We start from the raw sequence: 23,186 nt of genomic DNA, 5'->3' as shown, positions 1-23,186 counted from the left end.
AATGACTTTTTTAATGCATTGTTGGATTTGGTTTGCTAATATTTTGTTGAGGATTTTTACATCTATGTTCTGTAGCGCTCTCTTTTTTATTTAGCAGTGTGTTTATTTGGTTTTAGTATCAGGTTAATATTGGCCTTGAAGAATGAATTTGGAAGTTTTCCTTCCTCTTCTATTTTTTGGAAAAGTTTGAGAAGAATAGGTTTTAACTCTTCTTTAAATGTTTGGTAGAATTTATCTGTGAAGCTGTTGGATCCTGGACTTTTGTTTTTGGGGAAATTTTTGATTACTGATTCAATTTCATTGCTGGTAATCTATATGTTCAAATTTTCTGTTTCTTCCTGCTTCATTTTTGGGAAGTTATATGTTGCTAGGATTTTATCCACTTCTAGGTTGCTCAGTTTGTTGACACATAATTTTTCATAATATTCTTACAATCCTTTGCATTCCTGTGGTGTCGGTTATTATTTTTCCTCTTTCATTTCTGATTTTGTTTGAGTCCCCTCTCCTATTTTTGATGAGCCTGGCTATAGGTTTATCAATTTTGTTGATCTTTTCAAAGAACCAGCTCCTGATTTCATTCATCTATTTTTTTAGTTCCTAGATCATTTATTTCTGTTCTGATATTTATAATTTCCTTCCTTCTGCTGGGTTTGGGTTTGGGTTCTTTTTCTAGCTCCTTTAGGTGTAAGGCTAGGCTAATATTTGAGATTTTTCTTGCTTCTTGAGGTAGGCTTGTAATGCTATAAACTTTTCCCTTAGAACTGCTTTTGCTGCTTCCCAAAGATTTTAGACCACTGTGTTTTCATTTTCATTTGTCTCCATGTGTTTTTTGATTTCCTCTTTGACTTGTTGGTTGATTCATTCACTGTTTAACTTCCACGTATTTGAGCTCTTTTCAGATTTTTTTCTTATGGATGATTTCTAGTTTCACTGCATTGTGGTTGAAAAGATGCATGGCATAACTTCAATCTTTTTGCATTTGTAGAGATTTATTTTGTGGTCTAATATATAATCTGGAGAATATTTCATGTGTACTTAAAGAATGTGCATTTTGCTATTGTAGGATGGAATATTCTGAATATGTCTATTAAAACACTAGTCCAATGTATCATTCTAAGCCACGGTTTCCTAATTGATTTCATCGATGTAAATAGCATGTTAAAGTTCCCTACAATCACTGTGTTACCATCAGTTAGTTCCTTTATATTTGTTACTAACCATTTTATGTATTTGGGTGCTCCCATTCTGGGTGTATAAGGGTTTACAATTGTTACGTCTTCTTGTTGGAGTCCCCCTTAATGATTATGTAGTGTCCTTCTTTGTCTCTTGTTACAGTCTTTGTCTTAAAGTCTATTTTGTCTGATACAGCTATTGCTACCCTAGCTTTCTTTTCACACCCCTTTGCATGATAAATGTTTCTGCATCCCCTCTTTTTCAATCTGCATGTGACTTTGGGTCTGCAAGGAGTTTCTTGTTGGCAGCATATACACTGGTATTTTTTTTTTTTAATCCCTCCCATCACCCTATGCCTTTTTTTTTTGGAATGTTTAGTCCATTTACATTCAGAGTAATTATTGAGAAGTCTGTATTTATTGGTATTCTGTCATTTGTTTTGTGATTGTTTTTATAGATCTTCTGTTTTTTCCTTCCCTTGCTCTCTTCTCTCACAAGTTGGCTTTCTTTAGTGATATATTTGGATTCCTTTCTCTATTTTTTTTGCATACCTATTACCAATTTTTGATTTGTGGTTACCATTAGGTTTGTATATAACATCTTCTGAACCACACATCATTTTAGCAAAACGAAACAGGGAGGATGTTTAAGTATTTTCAAAGAGTTGAAGGCAACAACAAAGCACAGTCCAACTCAAGCCTGAAAGAAGACATTGTAAATTTTACTAGAGGGTTAGCAGACTGGCAAAAAAAAATTATTTAATGTGTAACATGAATCAAAGGGATAAGAGCTGGGAATCACTCATTTGGAGAAACTGGATTTGGAGTCCTATCACTGATGGAGAATCAAGTCCTGTGATCATTTACCTGTCATTAAGGAAACCAGTCTCAACTTTCTTCAGTTGGGAGGATACAATTATTTCCTCAATTGGTAAGTCTTTTACCTTATTAAGCTCCAGGGGGCTAAAAATCAATGACACTGACATATTAATTCAAATTTTAAAATCATCTGTACCTATTTGGTATTCTATGTTCTGAAAGTAATTAAAGTAACTTGCCACTGGGGCGCCTGGGTGGCGCAGTCGGTTAAGCGTCCGACTTCAGCCAGGTCACGATCTCGCGGTCCGTGAGTTCGAGCCCCGCGTCAGGCTCTGGGCTGATGGCTCGGAGCCTGGAGCCTGTTTCCGATTCTGTGTCTCCCTCTCTCTCTGACCCTCCCCCGTTCATGCTCTGTCTCTCTCTGTCCCAAAAATAAATAAAAAAAAACGTTGAAGAAAAAAAAAAAAAAAGTAACTTGCCACAGAGTAATCGGTTACCCTTGAATTTCAATTTAAAATGGCGTTAAAAGATCAATTCAGTCTTGTGATTTTATAAGCCTCCCAATAATGGACTATTTAAGAAAACCAAGCCTCATATCTATAAGTTTAATTAAACTTAAAAGGTTATTAAAGTACTTAGAGAAGTTTATTAGACAACTGAGGTACCTATAGGGAAAACAGGATATATTAAGTTTAAAATGAAGTTTGGCATGTTTAAAATTAATTATATTTGAAGACCTTTAAAAGCAATTATATAGTTGGATTTGTAAACTGGCCTTAAAAATTCAGGGAAGAACTAAGTTTCTGAATTTGTAACTTTAATAAATCTAATATATTTTTTAAAGGCAGTCCCTGAAAAAAAAAATAAAAAATCAAATAAATAAAAACAGTCCCTGAATAATGGTTTTTATGCACAAAAGTTATCAAGGGCACCAAAAACAACTCACTGATATAATCCTAACTGCTAAAGAATATAATCAATGGCCTTAAAAGAAGACTTCTTTGCCTCTCTTGATGATCACCAGAACGATTTGCAAGAGAAACTCAAAATTTAAGATCACATCTGCTGAATTTCTTAGTACCTAAGAAATGTATGTTAAATAAATGATAATGGACAGAAATAATTATTAAATGAGACTGAGGGAAAACATATGAACATGAAACCAACTACAAAACCCAAACTATTTTTAGGTCATTTCCCAATGTTGGTAGATTGGTTTTGTACTTGTAACAATATAGAAGTATAGTTGATAACACGCAAGCAGTGAAAATTCTTAGACAGTAATTAGACTAAGGGAAACCAGACTAGCAATATTTCATAAAAATATAAAACCAATGATGAAATGTGAAATTATTTCTGTACAACAACAAAACCCCCAATTAATCAGAATTCCCTTAGCATTCTAGACAATTGGTATTTTGTTACCAGTTCATATTACCTGGATAGAAGGGCAATATCTAATTTTCACAAATGAGCCAAACAGGTATGATATATTAGAAAATGGAAACATAGGACAAGCAAATATACCAAAGGTGGTATGTTCTCAAACCACAACATAATTAAAATAGAAATCAAGATAAAAAGGAAAGCCCCCAGATATTTGGAAATTATACAATATACTTTTATATAAGTGCCAGTAGTTCAAAGAAATCACAAAGGAAATTAAAAGATATATGATAATGAAAATATAGCAGATCAAATTTGTGGAAAGAAATTTATAGCTTTAAATGCCTATACTGGAAAGGTAAAAGAGGTTTAATCAATAATCCAAGCTTCCACTTTAAGCCAAAACAACATAGGCACATTAAACCCAATTAACTAGGAGAAAGCATTAGAGATAAAAGTAGCAATGAATGATATGTTTGTACTATCATTAAGAAGAATAAAGCCAAGCTACCCACTAAGAGAAAATATTTGTAAGACATATGTAACAAAAATTTCGTATTTAGTATATCTAAATAGTTCCTATAACATAAAAATAAGAGACAACCCATTTTAAGAAATCAGCAGAAGATATCACAAAAGCATCTGGCAAAATCAGAAATTAAATAAAACCATAAGATACTGCTACAAACTGCTAGAAATGTCTACAATGAAAATGAGACAAAGCCAAATGCTGGCAAAAATGTGGAACCGGAATTCCCATACTCTGTGAGAATTCAGAACTTTGGCAAATGGTCTGGCAGTTTCTTACAAAGTTAGATGTATACCTACCCCTTACTCAGCAAATTCTACCCTTCAGTAGATAGGCCAAATGAAAATAAACATCCGCAAGAAGAGTTACACAAGAACGTGCACAGCATCTCTGTTCACAATGCTAAACACTGAAAACCATTCAAGTGTCCACCAACAAGAGAATGGATAAAGAACCTGTGTTATATTCACACAATGGAATACTACTCAGCAATAAAAAGCAGCAAACCAATACATTCAACAACATTGATAAATCTTGTGGCTGGACACAAGAATATATATGAATTCATTTATATTAAATTCTAGAACTAATTGCTGGTGACAACAGTTGGGTATACTGATTGCAAAGGGAAATAAACTTTCTGGGTAGATGTTAATGTTCTATATCATGATAGCAGTGTGAGTTACATTAATACACTTATACATCAAAATTAAAATTGGTTCATTTCAATGTATATAAATTTTACACTGAGAAAGGCCTATTAAAAAATAATTGAGTTGGGTAGGGAATGGTCTGAGGCATAGATAAAACACGAATGGCAGTTACAGTGCTAATAATTGAAGCTGGTGATGGGTACATGGGGGTTCATTATTCTATACTGGTTACTTTGTATATGTTTGAAATTTTCCATAATGAAAAGTTAGAAAAAAAAAAAAGGAAACGGACTAATTTCTGAGTCTTTTTATTTAATTAAAACAGGACAATCTTATTTACTATTCCAATTAAAATAGGCAATCACCTAAATATGGTTATTTTACATTAGCAAAATCCTAATAATAAATTTAACTGGATTGTTAAATTTAAGTAGGGCAATCTATGACTCCCCATGCTATTTTTTGGGCCTTCAACCAATGATTATTTTCCATATATAAAGTTATAGCTTTGATTTTTTTAATATACAAGCACACAAAACACTTTTATTCTTGTTAATTTCCTGATGACCTAAAAGAAAAAGTTATTCAAGGAAGTATTAAATTTAATAGTTTCTACAAGTATGGCCTACTCTTATAGCCAAAAGTATTTCTTTAAATCTGACTTGTTCCTTTTGAATTAATTTGCTAGGAAAAAAAGTCCACTGAATATGTAAAAGTATTTTTAGATGTAGGATAGAACAACAGATCTCGTTAACTCCTATTTCTACTCTATTCAGTTCTCACTAAATTGAATTTTTCACTAGTACGGTATGTTTAGAAGTATAAAAAACATTCCCAATGAAGCTTTTTTGCTATCAAGTGAAGATGCATCTTAGTATTTCCAAAGCTTTGAGTTAAACATGCTGTTAATACAAAAAATTGCCCTCTTGGGTTTTCATAAGTTCTCTCACCACAATCAATAACTAGCTAATTTTTACACTCTTCAAACATTGTTCATTCAGATGGTGTGTTAAGTTTTACTGTTAGTTATCACATGCCATTTTGAGATTATTAGCAATGGAGAATAGAGGTAAAAAACTTGAAATTTTACAATATATAATGGTTTTTATATGTACACATTTATACTGTTAGTATACTGCCTAGCACAGAACTGATGCAAAATTATCTATTAATTTTTCTAAGGATACATTAACTGATGTTCAGAATTAGTCCTGAAAATGTGTTAAGACTATAGAAGGGAGAATTACATGGATTAAAAAAACAAAAAGCAGCTTTAGTTTTTTGCCAAGGAATTTAGCACATTTATGGAATTTGGGGCTAAGAGAAACTCTAAAAATCAACGTTTAATCTCTTTACACCTAAGAATACTGAGTCTCCTCAAAATTAAAATGGCTTGATTAAGGGTAATGAACAGCAGAGTCAGAATTAAAATTAAAACCCATGTCTTTGGACTCCCAATCTATAGCTTATCCCTTAAACACCACCAGTTTCTTGGTGTCAAAACGCAACTCAAAAATATGGATTTTCTTTATGTATTATGTGCTACATTTACTAACTTGTATACAATTTCAGAATTCTTGTCAAAACTGTTCTACTAATTCCTATCACTGTTTAAAACCATCTGTATGGCCTTCCAATGTCTGCACCTAGTTTCAGCTGTAATATTCCTAGCTACCACAAGGAGGAGATTTTGTTCAAAACGCCACAGCTCAAAAGCAGACAAACCGATGACAAGAACTAGGACTTTACTCTCAAATTCATCCATTTATTGTAAAGTACCACTAATTAGTCACTATGCTAATGGAAACTCTTCCATATTATCTGGTTCTTGCATAGTGTAATACATTCCAAAGCTTTATAAAATGTGATCTAAACTGTACATTTGAAGCAGGCTTTAATGGAAAAACTAATTCAAAACAGGCTCAAGAAATGTACAGAACAAGTACAATCTTGCTTACCATTTTTGCTTCTGACTGTACTGGTTGAGGGGAGGAAGGACCTGGAATTCCTGGAACACTAGGCACCATGGTGACTGGCCGAACAAGCTATGCAAAATATATTAACAAATAATTGCTAGAGAATATATTCAATATGAGATTTGTGCTATATCTGCGCAACGGTTATACAAATTTGAGAGTTCAGAATCAGAAAACTATAAACCCTTATTGATCTACTGTCCTGATTTATCTTTTAAAATTTGTCAATTTCCATAAAAGTTCACAGAGAGTGTCCTTATAAACAATTCCTGCAATAGTCAAAGTACCATGGAATTACTGGACATGTGTTTTCGTACACATATATTCCTAAAGAACAGAAATCTGTGTTAATAATTGAATTCTACAAATCTAGTCAAAGTGAAATGGGCTGAATAAGGAATAAATTTCTTAAAATTAAAAATACAAGGAAGAATTTGAGAAACTTAACAGAAGACCATGGGGGAGGGGAAGGGGAAAAAGAAAAAAGTTAGAGAGAGGGAGGCAAACCATAAGAGACTCCTGGATACTGAGAACAGACTGAGGGTTGATGGGCATTGAGGAGGGCACTTGTTGGGATGAGCACTGGGTGTTGTATGGAAACAAGGAAAAGAAAATTTTGAGAGGATGGAAAAACATTTTCTAACCAATTAATTATGTTTGTTTTGAATGGTATATGCTGTCATTATAAATATGAATAAATACACACTACTAACCCCTAGTAAGTATTTTTTTGGATTCAGTTTCATAAACGAATCAAGCAGCCCTAGATCAGTTTACAGAGTCTAAACCTCAAACTTACCGGGACTGCAGCTGGAACATGCACATTAGAACTTGTAATTGATGCGGGAATAGCAACAGGCATGGTCTGTCCATTAGGAAGATGCAACAGAAGAGGAAATGGGCCCGGTACAGGACTAAGAAAAATAAAAGAAGAATAATTAAAGGTAAGAAATCCTTATCAGCCACTTCTAACAATATGAGAGTATTTTTACTCCTATTATCATATTATTTAAAAATAAATTTTCTAACCACTGCAAAGCAAATTACAAAACTTTATTATTTTTAATTGTATTCTAAATACATAATGTATATAGCAGTGTGGAGAAACAACAGGTCCAAAAAATAGGACAATCTCCAATATGCTGAATGAGAAAAATTCTTATCAGAAGGTCTTGAGGGTCACCTGGCTGGCTCAGTTGGTACAGCATTTAACTTCTGATCAGGTAAGTTGAGCCCCGTGTTGAGTGTAGAGATTACTTAAAATGTTTGGGAAAAAACCAATGTCTTGACATATGTTTAAGAACTGAAAAAAATGTCATCTGCTGGAGTAATTTTATGTATTCTGTGTGAAATAGCATGAAAATTAGAGACCACCTTAAATTCACATTCAATGCGATTTTTTTTTAAATTAAGTTTTAGATATTTATTTTCTAATCTATTAGATAACACTAAGAGAAAAAGACAACCCAAGTACTTTTTCCAAAAATCAAAGCATGCAGAACATGATTAACATACACACACAAAACTAAGGCCACAATTTGAATTACATGTCGTGGGAAAAATTGTGACAAGAAAAACTTGATTAATAAACAGTTCAATGACTGGCCCAAATCATCACTTACACGATTGGCCTGTTGGAGGATGGTGCCTGGGTGATCACAGTACTTGAGGTTGGTGAAGGTACTGCTTGCTGAATAATTACACTGGAGTCAGAACTTGTAAGCAGCACATTGGGAACCTGTAATGATGCTGGACGAACGATAGCTGATGTGGGCTGTGCAGTTTGTGCCAATGGTACCTCCTATTTAGTGATGAAATAAAAAAGGGTGGGATTTAAAATTATAAGTCAATCCGGGGTGCCTGCGTGGCTCACTTGGTTAAGCGTCTGACTTTGGCTCAGGTCATGATCTCGCGGTTCGGGAGTTCGAGTCCTGCAGCAGGCTCTGTGCCGACAGCTCGGAGCCTGGAGTGTGCTTTCAGATTCTGTGTCTCCCTCTCTCTCTGGCCCTTCCCCTCTCAAGCTCTGTCTGTCTCTCTCTCTCAAATAATAAATAAACATTAACAAAACTTTTTTTTTTTAATTTTTTTTTTCAACGTTTTTTATTTATTTTTGGGACAGAGAGAGACAGAGCATGAGCGGGGGAGGGGCAGAGAGAGAGGGAGACACAGAATCGGAAACAGGCTCCAGGCTCCGAGCCATCAGCCCAGAGTCTGACGCGGGGCTCGAACTCACGGACCGCGAGATCGTGACCTGGCCGAAGTCGGACGCTCAACCGACTGCGCCACCCAGGCGCCCCAACAAAACATTTTTTTTAATTATAAGTCAATCCATGAAACTTAAAAGTGAACAGAATATAACACACTTCTAAAAGCATCTACATGCGTCGGGCTTTGTGTTGACAGCTCGGAGCCTGTTTCGGATTCTGTGTCTCCCTCTCTCTGACCCTCCCCCGTTCATGCTCTGTCTCTCTCTGTCTCAAAAAAAATAAACGTTAAAAAAAAAAAAATTAAAAGCATCTACAGAATAATACCCTCCCCCAAAGTAATGTCCAAAGTTATTTAAAATTTTACAAGCTAAAGTTATTAAAAAGAAAATTTTAGAAGTAGCTAAAAAGCGTCAAATATAACGTTCATATTTGAATTTAAAAACACCTAAAAAAAATAATAAAAATAAAAACATCTGAGTGGTGTTTTTTTTTTTCCATACTACTTGTTTTCCTATCAATCCAGAAACAGGCTAAGTAACTTGGCTATGATTCCATGAACATTTCTGAAAATCCATGAGACCGCCTAGTCCTACTCCATCATTATACTGTAAAAAGGGGAAACAGATCCAGAGAGACTGATACAAATTAGTAATAGAAATGATTAAAAAATTTTAATACAATTGTTTGCTACAACAATTTATTAATGTCAAAAGGTCAAGTAATGTTGATATCCTGAATGTAAAATAATTACTGGAGTGAAATCTTTGCAAATTAAAGAAAAACACAGAATTTGTTGAGTTAGCCAGGACCTTAAGGATGGTCTTTTCCCCAGTTTTACAGATTAGGAAGAGATTAAGAGCTTTACCTAGAACTCCTTTTACTAGTTAGGGTAAAAATTGGGTCTACTGTGTTCTTAGAATTGGTCTTTATGCTGCCTCTTATTATCAAAATCTTATTTAGCTACATAGGAAGAAAAGATCAACTAGTACTATTGGAACTTCATTTATTCCACAAGTTTGAGAATTTATAGCATGCCCTCAAGGGCTACTGGGAAGAAAGAGACAATTAACAAGTAGAACAAGAAAATTCCAAATAGTAGTATGTTATAAAATAACAGTACAACATAATAAATCATGAAAGATTAACTGAGGGAAGGTTGGGGTTGGCTTACTTTAGATAGCATACATAGTGAGGTGAGGTGAGCTTTTCTGCAAAAAATGGTGCTGGATGAACAGATACTGAAAGGACAGCCGGGGAAAATTCTATCTAGGGAGAGGGAAGCAATACCAAGAGTAATGTCTTTAAGGTAGGAAAAAACTTAGAATATTTGGGGAATACACCAGAGTGGCATGAAGTGAAGGTCGAATGGGCAGACAAGCTTAGATCAATGAGGCCTTATGAAAGGACTATTAGTTATCTTAAATGCCATGGCTAACCACTGAAGGATTTTAAGCAGGAAAGTAACTATATAATGTATTAATAATAAAGCTACCTATAGAATATTGGAGATGGAAGTAGAAAGTCCAGTTAGAAGTAATTATTAATAATCCAAGTAAAAGATGATGGCTTGGGACTAAAGTGATGACACTGAAGATCAAAGAGGATAAATTAATATTTCAGAAAGTAAGTCTGATAAGATTTGCTATTGGTGTTGGTGTGAAGAAAAAGAAGAAACTAAGGATTCTTGACTTGAGCAACTCAATGGGATGGAGAGAAAATTTACTGAGATAGGGAGAATTATGGAAAAAAAATCAAGAGTTCTGATTTAGATGTATTAAGTTTAAGATGTCTTTCAGTCATAGAAAAGGAAATGTCAAGACGGGAGTGAGAGATGAATATGGAAATCCAGGAGATATCTTGGTTGATAGAAGTTGGAGAGTCATCAGCATGTAGATGGTTTTTAAAGTTATGGTCTAGGTGATCTCACCTAGGAAGAAAAGTGAGAAAGAAAAGTGAAGAGGGCCCAGAATGGACTTTAACAAATTGGCATGGCTATGCCCTGCCCAGGAGGAGGCTGGAATGTAGCAAGGATTACTCCTGAAAGAAGCTGAAGCAGCAATGAACAGCGAAAAACTGTTGAGTGTGAAGGGACTGGCACGATCTTTAGGAAAAAAGATATTCATATCAAAGAGTTAACAATATTTCCTGTAACTGTGATAATGTGGAAACCTTTATGTCCAAAAAAGAACAAGATAATTAAATACATTAAGATAATGATAAAGTACAACCATTAAAAATTATGATTTTGTGCGAATGTAAACTGGTATAGCCACTCTGGAAAACAGTATGGAGGTTCCTCAAAAAATTAAAAATTGAGCTACCCTATGGCCCAGCAATTGTACTACTAGGTATTTATCCAAAGGATACAAAAATGCTGACTGAAGGGGCATATGCACCCCAATGTTTATAGCAGCACTATCAACAATAGGCAAATTATGGAAAGAGCCCAAATGTCCACTGACTGATGAATGGATAAAGAAGATGTGGTATATCTATACAATAGAATATAACTCGGCAATCAAAAAGAATGAGATCTTGCTATTTGCAACAATGTGGATGGGACCAGAATGTATTATGCTAAGCAAAATAAGTCAGAAAAAGATAAATATCATAGGATTTTACTCATATGTGGAATTTAAGAAACAAAACAGATGAATACAGGGAAGCAAAAATAAGATAAAAACAGAGAGGGAGACAAACCATAAGAGACTTAAATACAGAGAACAAACTGAGGGCTGCTGAAGGGGTGGCTGGGTAGGGGGATGGGTCATGGGTGATGGGCATTAAGGAGGGCACTTGTTGGGATGAACACTGCATGTTATATGTAAGTGATGAATCAATCAGATTCTACTCTTGAAACCATTATTACACTACATGTTAACTAACTTGGATTTAAATAACATTCTCAAAAAATGAAGAAAATTATGATTTTGGAAATTTTCTAACGATGTGGGAAAATGTTCATTAATGCTGAATGTCGAATGCATGATATAAAAGTAAACTCGGATCAGGATGCCTGGCTGGCTCAATTGGTAGAGCATGTGACTCTTGATCTTGGGGTCATGAGTTCAAGCCCCATGATGGGTGTACAGCTTACTTAAAAAAAAATTAAAAATAAATTTTTTAAATTAAAAAGTAAACTAGGATCTTTCTTCGAATTTTTCTTGGTATCTATTTATCCTTCTAATGAGCTATTCACTTACACAGTATACTTGTATAAATGCATGCATATATCTAGGAAAAAATGTTTCAAAATATTAGTATTTCTTATCACTCAATTATGGGCTAAGAGGAGATTTTGGTTTTCTTCCTTATATTTTTCTATATTCTTAAAGTTTTTATAAAGAGACTCGCTTTTATAATTAGGAACTGAGGAAAACACCCCACAAAACATCTAAGGTCAAAGCCATGTCATCCTCTGCCATGACAGAAATCCATTAATCCATTTATGGTTTTAGAATAAAATAATCTACACAGAAACATTGTCAATGCCTCTTCATTGTGCCACACATAGCACCCCATGTGTTCATTAGATGTGCTTATGAAAAAAAGCAATCAAGAAATACTCACAATAATGGTTACTCAACCCATACTATAGCCCAAAGGGTCCCAAATTACCAAGGTATTCAAGATCCAGGAATAAGCCCTAAATTGCCTACAAAAGGCCTGTACTAAGACAGTATCACCATCACCTCAGTTGGCAGTACCAAAGACCCATTGCTGAGAATGAGTATTGCTTTAGCCCTTAAAAAGCCTAAATAACCTTGGTTCGAGCAATTTTTAGTAGTAAAGAAAAAGCTGTCACTATATAAGAGCAGTGAAGAATAGGGGCGCCTGGGTGGCTCGGTCGGTCAAGCGTCCTACTTCACCTCAGGTCATGATCTCGCAGCTCCAGATTCTATGTCCCAACCCCCCCGCTTGCACTCTCTTTCTCTCAAAAATAAACATTTAAAAAAAAAAAAAGTAGCAAAGAATAAAATAACAAAACCCAGAAAAATTAAGTTTTTATAAATTTGTGTAGCCTTTAAAAAATAAGTTTTATTTAAAATGACTGCTGTCCTCCCCTGTAATTTTTCTGTGTAATAAAAAGCCAATTTTTTTACAAAGGTGACGTCTTCTTGCCCTGAAATTTCCATGAGTATTCACAGGCTTTTACATATAAGACTATTACAACCTGACACTCAATTATGTACAACTTATTACATTAACATTTTATGTAAATCAAATACTAAACTTTACTTGGGGTGATTTTCTACCAAAAATGCTAATTTCTAACCTTTTCATCACTGGTAGTAGATTCTGGGTGAGGTAAAGGACTATCTTGGTGAGTTGTTTCTACAACAGAGGGCTCCTCAATTTTGCTTCTTATAATGGGTGTTGCAAGAGGGGATAAATCTAGAGGCATCTAAAATACAAACGTTAAAAGAAAATGTTAGGAATTCCAAAATGCCAATCAGCATTTCTAAAATAAGAAAGCAGGAAGTGTTAGCTATGATTATCGTTCTGTTAGAAGTACTCTTTCTTTTAATTTCATGGTTAACAACATACTTTTTTAATGTCGTCTTCTGAGGCTTTCTTGAATTCATTCTCAAATGGACTTGCCAATTCATTAAACAAACCCACTTCTTCACAGTTTTTCAAGAATCTTGTTGGTGTTGGGGTCTGATCTGAAATAAACGTCAAGAAGCAATCACATAGATTTAAATATCATGCAGGACCCTAAAATATAGCTAGTAAATTAACAAATTAGCAGGACTGGTTCAATCAGCTGTTAATTCTCTTTGGAAAGACCTCTTCCTTTAAAGCAAACAAAATTTGGTTAAGTTTTTGTTGCAGTTCAAGATATTTCCTCCAACTTTATGAACCATAAAAGTATGAAAAAAGTCCTTCTTCTTCCTTAGTCCAGACCTTCTCTCTGAGTAGAGTGACAAGCATCTTCTACTCAGAGATCAACTATTATCATTATTTAAGGCAGTAAGAATTTTAAAAATTTTACATTATTAAAAAATTATGATTGTTTAAAATACATGCAGTTTGGGGAAAACTAGGACTAGAGCATGTATCTTCACTCTAGCCTGGCCCTTCCACTAGTGTTCATAATCTATTACGAAAGCAAGCTTAAGATAAAACAATTTTTAGGAGGTAGATCAAAATACTACAAGGAAGAAAAAGAAGGTTAAAACAAGAGCCCTGAAACAAAAACAAACCAAAACAACAACAACAACAACAAAAATAACCAACCCTCCTTCCTTATTACTATCGGCTAAAGCCAATTTTCTATTTTAATGCATTTTTCAAGTTTGGAACAAGGGGCTATTTAAGAGTTACATATTTATGTAAAGTTCTACCTTAATTTCTAGGCAGTAGAGGAATAGTCAACTCTATTTTCTCACAACTTGGAATATTTTAACTATCCTTGAATATGTGCTTATGCTATGTACATTAACACATATACTGGTTATAGAATAAATGCCAGTTAAGGTCCATGTTGAATAAAAAATAGTATTTTTATGGACTCTGCCTATTTGGTCTCATAATTTTCCAGGCTATTTATTCATACTGACCAGAGTTGCTGGCACACTGAAATTCTATTCACATTCTATGCATTTTAACTTACAGGTTGTATTAGGAATCTAGCCTAAATTAAATACATGTATAAGGATGAATCCTGGTTTAAGATTTTGTAAAATTAAAATTCATATATTTGTTAAATACTGTGCCCCCAGAATGGGCATTACTTATTGTTTCATCTCTGCCCCACATATATCTAGAGTAATGATATGCTTACTACATATAAATATATTTAACACTAAAATGACCTACATTTCACACATATTATGTATAATGTAAGCCTATTTCAAACACTACTAGTATTATCTAAATTACTGAAGAGACTCTCTCTTGCCATCATTTTACCTGTTAGTCTACAACATACGTACCCACTAACCCTCAAAAGACTTCTATAACTCTATCACAGTAATGGCTCAGAATACTCATATCAGTTTAAGTCCATCATAGCTGAATTAGTAAACTGAATATAAATCTGACTCTTCTATTCACATGCAAAAGGTCTATCTCACCTCAACAGAAGGCTCCTAATTTGTGTTAAAGGGAGAGAAAGAGCTTAAAAATAACCATGTTTTATGCGTATGCATTATTAGTGATTACTGGAATGATGAAGCCTGAGAAAAGAAACATCAACACAGGCATGGTTTAAACATCAACGGTTTAAATATGATATGCAGTGGCTTATGGCTACTGACCATCAAATATATACCACAAACATCATGCATTATACAGTAATGCTAAACTACTTATTTCAACATATGTTAGTAAAAAAATGGTCAAGTGCTGTGTTTGAACATGTTCTATTTTTCTACTGTAATAAAGGTAAAGCAACAGGAGATTTCTAGAAACCAATCCCGAAACATTTTTAAGTTGAAAATTTCCAGACATTGCTCTAGGGCAAGAAGTTTCAGACAAGCAAAGACCTTCATGCCTAGGAGAGTGAACTGTCCAGGTTGTTGTTACTTTGTTTGACTGCTTTTTTTTGGTTCTAGCTCTTTAGATCTGATGTATACCATTTTAAAGAAATGTATAGCTCATTCTTCTCTGCTTCCTTTTATGGAACTAAAGATACACTGAGCATTCTCTTTCATTTTTCCTAGTTTTTGACAAATTACCAACTTTTTGTTACCTCAAATTTTTTCGGTACAAAAATTATGATACTGAAAGTACAGGAAAAACCATCTGCCTCATTATCTCTCCAGAGCACTGCATATGACAATTTCTATGCTGGGTATTAATTTCAAAATATTCATAATATTCAGATATCAGGGTTAATTCCAGACTTACAAGCAGTATAACCCAAACTTGGGAAAAGAATAATTTAGGGGTGATTCTGAATACTTACGACTTTGTGGTTATGACACTAAAGGGTCTGAAATTTATATAAATATATTAAGTTTTATATGAAACTTTGTTTTCTTATCATGATACTTATAAAATATAGAAAGTGCAGTAAAACTATGCGTATTATGTGTGTGTCCATACACATAGACGTGTGTGTATATATATTTAAATACCAAAAAAGGGGCAGCTAATACAGCATGAAAGGACAATAAAACAATGCATGAATTTTCTCTTTTCACATATTGTGAAAGATATTCATCTGCTTATGTAATACTGTATGTTCATAGGCTCAAAACACAAGAAAAGCAAATACTGAATTTAGGCCCCTTTATTGAGAGTATTTTACTAACACAGATGTTTTAGTCCCAAAAGAAATATAAACAAATTCTAGTGAGCAAGTCAGCTAATTGATCTCTCTCCAACAGGAGAAGCTTGATCATTTCCTATCTTCCCACAGCATTGTAAACCAGGTGTAAAAAGCTAAAAGAAACACTGACTAAACATCACATTAGTTCAATTATCAACTAAATGTAAATTCTGGAGATGCTATAAAAATGCTCCTGGGGTTCTAAATTAACTTCCACAAAACTGACATTGAAATCTACATTTGAAAAACCACACACAAAAAAAGTGAAATGAATGGTCAGAAGGAAACATGAAAATGTAATGGGTAAAATACATGTTGCCAACATTTACTGTAAATGAATTGGAATATCACCAGACTATATTATTTACAGAGAATACACAAAAATTGTGCACATTCCAGGTGAAATATGTATATAAGCTATTAATAAAAGCATATACTAACCAGCCACAATGACACTGTCATTACGTGCTGGACCAAATTTCAGTGTCATCTCATGTTTATGTTTATGGACAGCCAAATGATCCTCGTTGGTAAAACGCTGTGGCAAAAAGTTTTAAAATATAGTTAAGATTTTCAATTTGATCAAATAAGTAAAATGATAAGGAAATTCATTTCCACAACATGTAAAACCACCATTAACAATGAAATAGTTTGTTAACTATAAAAGAATCTATTGTTAGTATAAACACAGAAGACTTCATATAATCATAGAGAAACCCATTACCCAAGAATAAGCAATACTGATGTATTACTAAGTCACAAAACTCATCTGACTGAGGCAAACTCATAAAACCTGAGGCAAAGAAACTTCATATAAATTTCATTTGGATACTAAAAACAGACCACTACTGATTTTTTCTTTTTTTTGCTTTATCATAGTAGAAATATATATTCCATGGTACAATGACTTCTGAGGAAAGCACTGTATTGACCCAGACTTCAGGTTACTTACCACTTTTAAAATGAGAATTCTCTTATAAAAATATTATTCCCTGACAAATTAAGAAGTAAATCAGGTTCTTTATGTTACCACGTTAAAAAAGAATGCTTTTGTTATAATCCAACAAAGAAATAGCAACCAATATAATAAGCTAGTTCATTTTAAAATAAAATTATGTCTGGACATCAACCTTTATGAAGATGCTCCTTATCGAGCAACAATTATAACTGAAAATAGGGAGCACTTATATTTTATTTCAGAGCAATAATTATAAAATGCCACATTAAGAGATATAAACTCTCTGTTCTACATCCTTATAAACGGGAATGTTAAAATTATACATATTTGAACTCAGTTCCCCTAAACCATCAAAATGGATTCCTTCTCTTGTAGAAATATTACTCCTGAATAAATTAAGAAGTAAATCAGGTTCTTTATGTTACCATATTAAACAAAAATGCTTCTTGTAATTCAGTGAAGAAATAGCAATCAATATAACAAAGCAGTTCATTTTATAATCCAGCTCTTTCCCACTCAAGTGCTATCTTACTATTGCTTTATCATTATAAGAATTACTCCCAAATTTGGAGGAAGAAGTAGCTGTCTTTTCATAGACCGCTGAATAACTGCTCTTAGAGAATGAACATATGTGTAGAATTTACTAGCATATTTAATTACCTTACATTAGAATTTTAAATATACATGTATTACATTCCACACTAAAAGTACCTTAAAGCAAGATTCACTTTATGTCCAAAGAACCTAACAATGTAATTTCTCCCATGGAGGCAATAATTAAACATTTGTGAATAAATGCATTTTGGTAGAGGTCATAATTAACAGATAAGAACATGGACAGTTATCTCCTAGGAACTTATTCTACCACTATCCCCTGCCCGGATTGGTTCGACCACAAATATCCAAATCAAAGAGCAACTACATACAGAATTGCACAAATTGTACAAAACATGTGAAAATGGCACCAAATTTAATCCTAAGTAAAAAAGAACAGTTAAAAGAACCCTAAAAACCATTTAGGATCATGTGAATATTAAAAGGGGGAGAATAAGAAATATGAATTTATGAAGTCTCACATATGATCTACAGATCAAATTTACCAAAATGCTATTAAGAGATTTTTGATCAGATGATATTATTGATGTACATGGATAAAATACATTGAAACTGGTACCTGATATAGGGGAGTTGAACCTTAGCTATCACCTGAGCTAATTTATTTACCTTTAACTAGAAACTTAAAAAAAATGCCAACAGTCATCTTGTCAAAAGGCAGTCACCAGGAAAGGACAGATATATCTATAGATAGATGAATATATATCTATGTATATGAATGAAATAAATTATTTTTTCAACAAATGCTTATAAAATAGCTACTACATGCTAAGTTAAAATTTTTGCAAAATCTATTTGAACCGTTTTCTGAGCCAAATTAAAAAGTTTATTTTGAAAGTAAGTTTTATAGAAAAATTATGATACTACTAGTAATAACAACATACTGAATTCATAATTTCTTTCTCCCAGGCAATTCAGAGTACAACCCCAATGCAAACTGTTATACATGTACACAGTATTTTGCTAAACAACAAGGCTTTGAGCATACAGCTGAATAAAATGGAAAGGCAGTCAAGAAAAGTAGGATAAGATAACCATCTCTCTTAAAAAGTTAAAAAGGGTAACCTGACAGATGGAAGGGAGGTAAACCAGTTGCTTCTATAAGGAATTTAAGCTCTGATATCTGAGAAATCTGTGTTTCTAAGGCTTGAACACTTACCAGAACTAACTTCCTAAGACGTCAGTCATTCTGCATTTAATACATGCATTCACATCCACGATATAGATTACTAACAGATTAAATAGGTACAACTAAGTTATAAAACCATCAGACCACTAGCTCGTCTTACTTTTTTACTAGTTGAAGAAATCTACTCAACATCAGAAAGTTATACACACATACTCACATTAACATACCTCCAGTGACACTTTAGACTGAATAAAATCAATCTTAATTTCCTTTGCAAAACAGCTTATAACGTATAAACATTCTACCAAAGAGATAATTTTCAATGAAAGCATCACCAAAAGCAAAGCTATTACCAATAAAATAGAAGAGTTCCCATGTTAAATGAATCTTTCACTAAATTATCTCACTTTGTCTCTTTCACCAAATTCAGTGGAACATCACTTTAAAACAAATGCAATGAATGCAACTCTTTCTGTGAAATACATAATAGTGGCATATAAAAACATTTTTTAATTTTTTTTTTTTTTACATTTTTTAAAATTTGTTTTTGAGAGACAAGAGCGAGACAGAGCACAAGTGGCGAAGAGGCAGAGAGAGAAGGAGACAGAGAATCTGCAGCAAGCTCCAGGCTCTGAGCTCAGCACAGAGCCTGACGTGGGGCTTGAACTCACAAACTGCAAGATCATGACCTGAGCCAAAGTCGGACGCTTAACTGACTGAGCCACCCAGGCACCCCTAAAAACATTTTTAATAGCAACAGTCAACAGTTAGTATTCTCTGCACTGATTTCTACTGGTCTCTCTCCAAAATAATATCAACAAAGTATGTTTTAAGAAATTTAAAATCTATTTGAAAATTTAAATTTAAGTGCACTAAAGCTAAATTTCAAATTTGGAATAGTATCAATACTTATGACAAAAAAGAACTTGTACTACATTACCACCACCAAATTGGTACTTCTAAAATCAATTTTTATATGAATTTTCAATTTCCTAGGAAATACTAGTCATAAAAAATTCTGGGAAGTGTAATTTTTATAGCTTTCTTGAATTTATAGAAAAATGAATATCAAATATATGTCCAAAATATATGTCAAATCAGTCTACTTCTCTATATTTCCACTATTAGCAGGTAGACAAAGACACCATTATCTCTCACCTAACAGCTGTCAGTCTACTCCCCGTTTGCACTCTTAGCTCAGTAATGGCTTTTCATCGCTCTGTGAATAAAGCCCAAATACCTGATCACAGTCGACAGAGTCCTAGAGAGTAGGACTCTTTTTTTCTACTTGACAGCATCTCTTACCCTTATTTATCCTTGTTGGTCACTACATGCTCCAGCCACAACAGTCGTCTTTCTGTTTTTAAACACACCCAAACCCATTCTCTCCTTAGGACCTTTATATTTGCTGTTCCTTCAGTTTAAAAACTCTTCCCCCAGGGTCTGCTCCCACATTTTCACGTTTTAATTAAAATGTCACCTTATCAGAGAGGCACAACCTGTCTAAATAGCACCAACCCTGGTAATTCCTATCTTTACCCTGGCTCAGCATCATCAGATATCAGGTAAATTAAGATCATAATCAGATACAACTACATCCTCACCAGAGTGACTAAAATTAAAAGACTATCCAAAACAATCTTCAAAAGGAGAAAGAACTAAATTGGTGAACTTCCCTTTCCTGACTGGAAGCATTATTATAAAGCTAGAGTAATTAAGATATTGTGGTACTAGCATAAAAGCTGACAAACTGATGAAAGGAACAGAGTAGACTGCTCAGAAACAGACCTACAGTTACACAGTGATTTGATTTTCAACGAAGGAGTTGAAGCAAATTAATAGAGAAAGAAAAATCTTTTCAACAAATGATGCTGAAAAATCACATGGAAAAAAAGTGAGCTTGAATTCCTACCTCACACCAGTATATACATATACAAAAACGAGTTCAAGATGAAACAGAGACCTGAATGAAAAAACAAGCTTTCAGAAAAATAAAGGAGAATACCTTTGTGACCTAAAGGTAGGCAAAGATTTCTTAGACAAGATTTCTTAGAAAGCAACAACCATAGAAGAGAAAAAGTTAACACATTAGACTTCACTAAAATTAGAAAGACTTGTTCAAAAGCTTTTATCATGAAAATTAAGATGCCAACCAGACTTAGTAGAGAAACTATTTGACAATGGACTGGTATCCAGGATGGCAACCGTCCAACAAGCACATGAATAAGTGCTCATCTTTTCATCAAAGAAATGCAAATTAAAACTACAGGATATACAATAAAAATGGCTAAAATGAGAAGACCAACACACCACCAAATGTTGGCAAAGATATGGCACAACCAGACCTCTTATACACTCTTGGTAAGAATGTAAAGTGGTGCATCCATTTTTGGAAGACAGTTTGGCAATTTCTTAAAAAAGTAAATACATATCTATCATATGATCCCACCACTACATTCCTATGCATTTACCCAAGAGAAAAGAAAGCATTCATCTATACAAAAGACTTGTACACAAATATTTACACCAGTTTTATTTGTAATAACTGAAAACTGGAAATAAGCCAAATGTCCACATTTAATAATGAAATATTACTCATCAATGAAAAAGAATTTATTGATTACATAACATGGGAAATCACAAATTAATTATGTGGAACAAAAGATGCCAGATAAAAGTACAGACCGTATGACTCTATATAAAATTCTAGAAAATGCAAACTAATCTATAGGGATATAAGGCAGAATAGTGGTTTACAATGGTAGGAGGGATAACAAACGGAGGGATCACAAATGGGCATGAAGAAACTTTTGGTGTGATGAGTATGTTCACTATCTTAATTATGGTGATGGTCTTATGAGCATATACATGTTAAAACATGGAATTGTACATTATAAGTATGTGCAGTTTATTGTATGTCAAATTATGCAATTTAAAATGTCAACTAAAGAAAACAAATAACAACCAATGCAACACAAATGCTTATTTATGATCTACAGTTTGTATCGTTAAGTACTCTGTAATTTGACTACACATTAAATTTATCCTTTTACTGGTGTCTGTAAGTTAGAATTATCATAATAGCAATAGATTAATAATGTAATAGCCTGTTAAAAACACTGAAATATTATTTTTTGAAACAATGCTGATTTTCTGAAAATACTTCACACATGCTCTGTAGTGAAAATGTTAGACTTAAGTACATTAAGAACATTAATGCATTAGTGATATTGTCAGAGGTAAGTATTAATTTTATGAGTTCAGCAAGTAAAATAATTTTCAAGCAAGATAATGTATATTGCATTTCCAATTAAGCAAATTACAATGATTTTTAACCAATAATGGTCAAATGAAAATACTTTTAAGCCCTGGATTTCATCTAGGTATCCACCTTTCCATTACAGGAATTTTAACTTTTTTTCCCCATATTAGATTGTGTATTTTAAAATTCAAATATTCTATTCAGAAAAATGAAGAATTTCTTCTCAAAAATTTTCGAGGTTATTTTTATTCGAACTCCAAAATGTTACAAAAAATTGCAGGAGAATCCTTTTCATGACAACAAAAACTGTCATCAGTGTTTTAATAAATGTGACTATACAAAATGATTTAAAGTAATTTATATATTACCTGGCCACATCCAGGGGCAGTGCATAGAAAGGGTTTGTCATCACTCATATTCCACAGGTCCTTGTATTGCCTATAATAAAACATTAAGAGATGACTTAACATTTTACAGTACAGATTTTTAAAGAATAATTTAAAATGTAGTATTATATGATTTTCACTAAGCTTATTACCTTTTCTACTTCAATGTGAACTAAACATTTTTTTTTTTTTTTTTAACATTTTATTTATTTTTGAGACAGAGAGAGACAGATCATGAACGGGGGAGGGGCAGAGAGAGAGGGAGACACAGAATCGGAAGCAGGCTCCAGGCTCTGAGCCATCAGCCCAGAGCCCGACGCGGGGCTCAAACTCACAGACCGCGAGATCGTGACCTGAGCTGAAGTTGGACGTTTAACCGACTGAACCACCCAGGCGCCCCTGAACTAAACATTTTTACTGATATTTTAGCCCTATTTCCTTTTCATCTTCAATTTTTTTTTTTTAAAGTTTCTTTATTTTTGAGAGACAGAAAGAGCAGCAAGGGAGCTGCAGAGGAGAGAGGGAATCCCAAGTGTTCTCTGCTGTCATCATGACATGAGCCAAAATCAAGGGTCGGGGACACTTAACCGACTGAGCCACCCAGGTGCCCCCCCTTCCATTTTCTTATAATGAGTAGACAAATACATGTAGCATGCAGATTTTACACTACAAAAGGAAAAGGTCAGGAACCTGGGTCTGCCAGACTAAATTTTTCCTGTTCAACAGTTTAAGTGAAGAATGAATGAAACAATTAGAAAATCATCACTTTAATCCCCAATGAAATAATGGATCTAGACCAGGTCACCAATGTCTGA

The 23,186-nt window shown here is 33.7% G+C and overlaps 1 protein-coding gene across 10 annotated transcripts in view; it reads right to left on the bottom strand.

The window, feature by feature from the left end:
• The window catches only part of ATF2 (activating transcription factor 2), an 81,762-nt gene that overhangs the window by 27,979 nt on the left and 30,597 nt on the right, over window positions 1-23,186 (bottom strand). For 9 of the 10 annotated variants that reach the window (XR_013557257.1, XM_060621776.3, XM_060621778.3 and 6 more), the window contains 7 exons: window positions 22,354-22,423; window positions 16,463-16,559; window positions 13,291-13,409; window positions 13,019-13,147; window positions 8,158-8,336; window positions 7,335-7,449; window positions 6,518-6,604 (listed from right to left, as the gene is read on the bottom strand). Coding sequence is in view for 9 of the 10 variants with exons in the window: in XM_060621776.3 (XP_060477759.3) it covers window positions 6,518-6,604; window positions 7,335-7,449; window positions 8,158-8,336; window positions 13,019-13,147; window positions 13,291-13,409; window positions 16,463-16,559; window positions 22,354-22,423 (796 nt within the window). In the remaining variant the exon portion in view is untranslated. The remainder of the gene's footprint in view (window positions 1-6,517; window positions 6,605-7,334; window positions 7,450-8,157; window positions 8,337-13,018; window positions 13,148-13,290; window positions 13,410-16,462; window positions 16,560-22,353; window positions 22,424-23,186) is intronic. The other variant, XM_060621784.3, reaches the window with a different exon arrangement.

Source organism: Panthera onca, chromosome C1 (genome assembly GCF_046562875.1).
Source record: "Panthera onca isolate mPanOnc1 chromosome C1, mPanOnc1 haplotype 2, whole genome shotgun sequence".
In the NCBI taxonomy this organism is placed as follows: Eukaryota; Metazoa; Chordata; class Mammalia; order Carnivora; family Felidae; genus Panthera; species Panthera onca.
The sequence above is the reverse complement of the archived record's forward strand: the minus strand, read 5'-3'. Positions and strand labels throughout refer to the sequence as shown.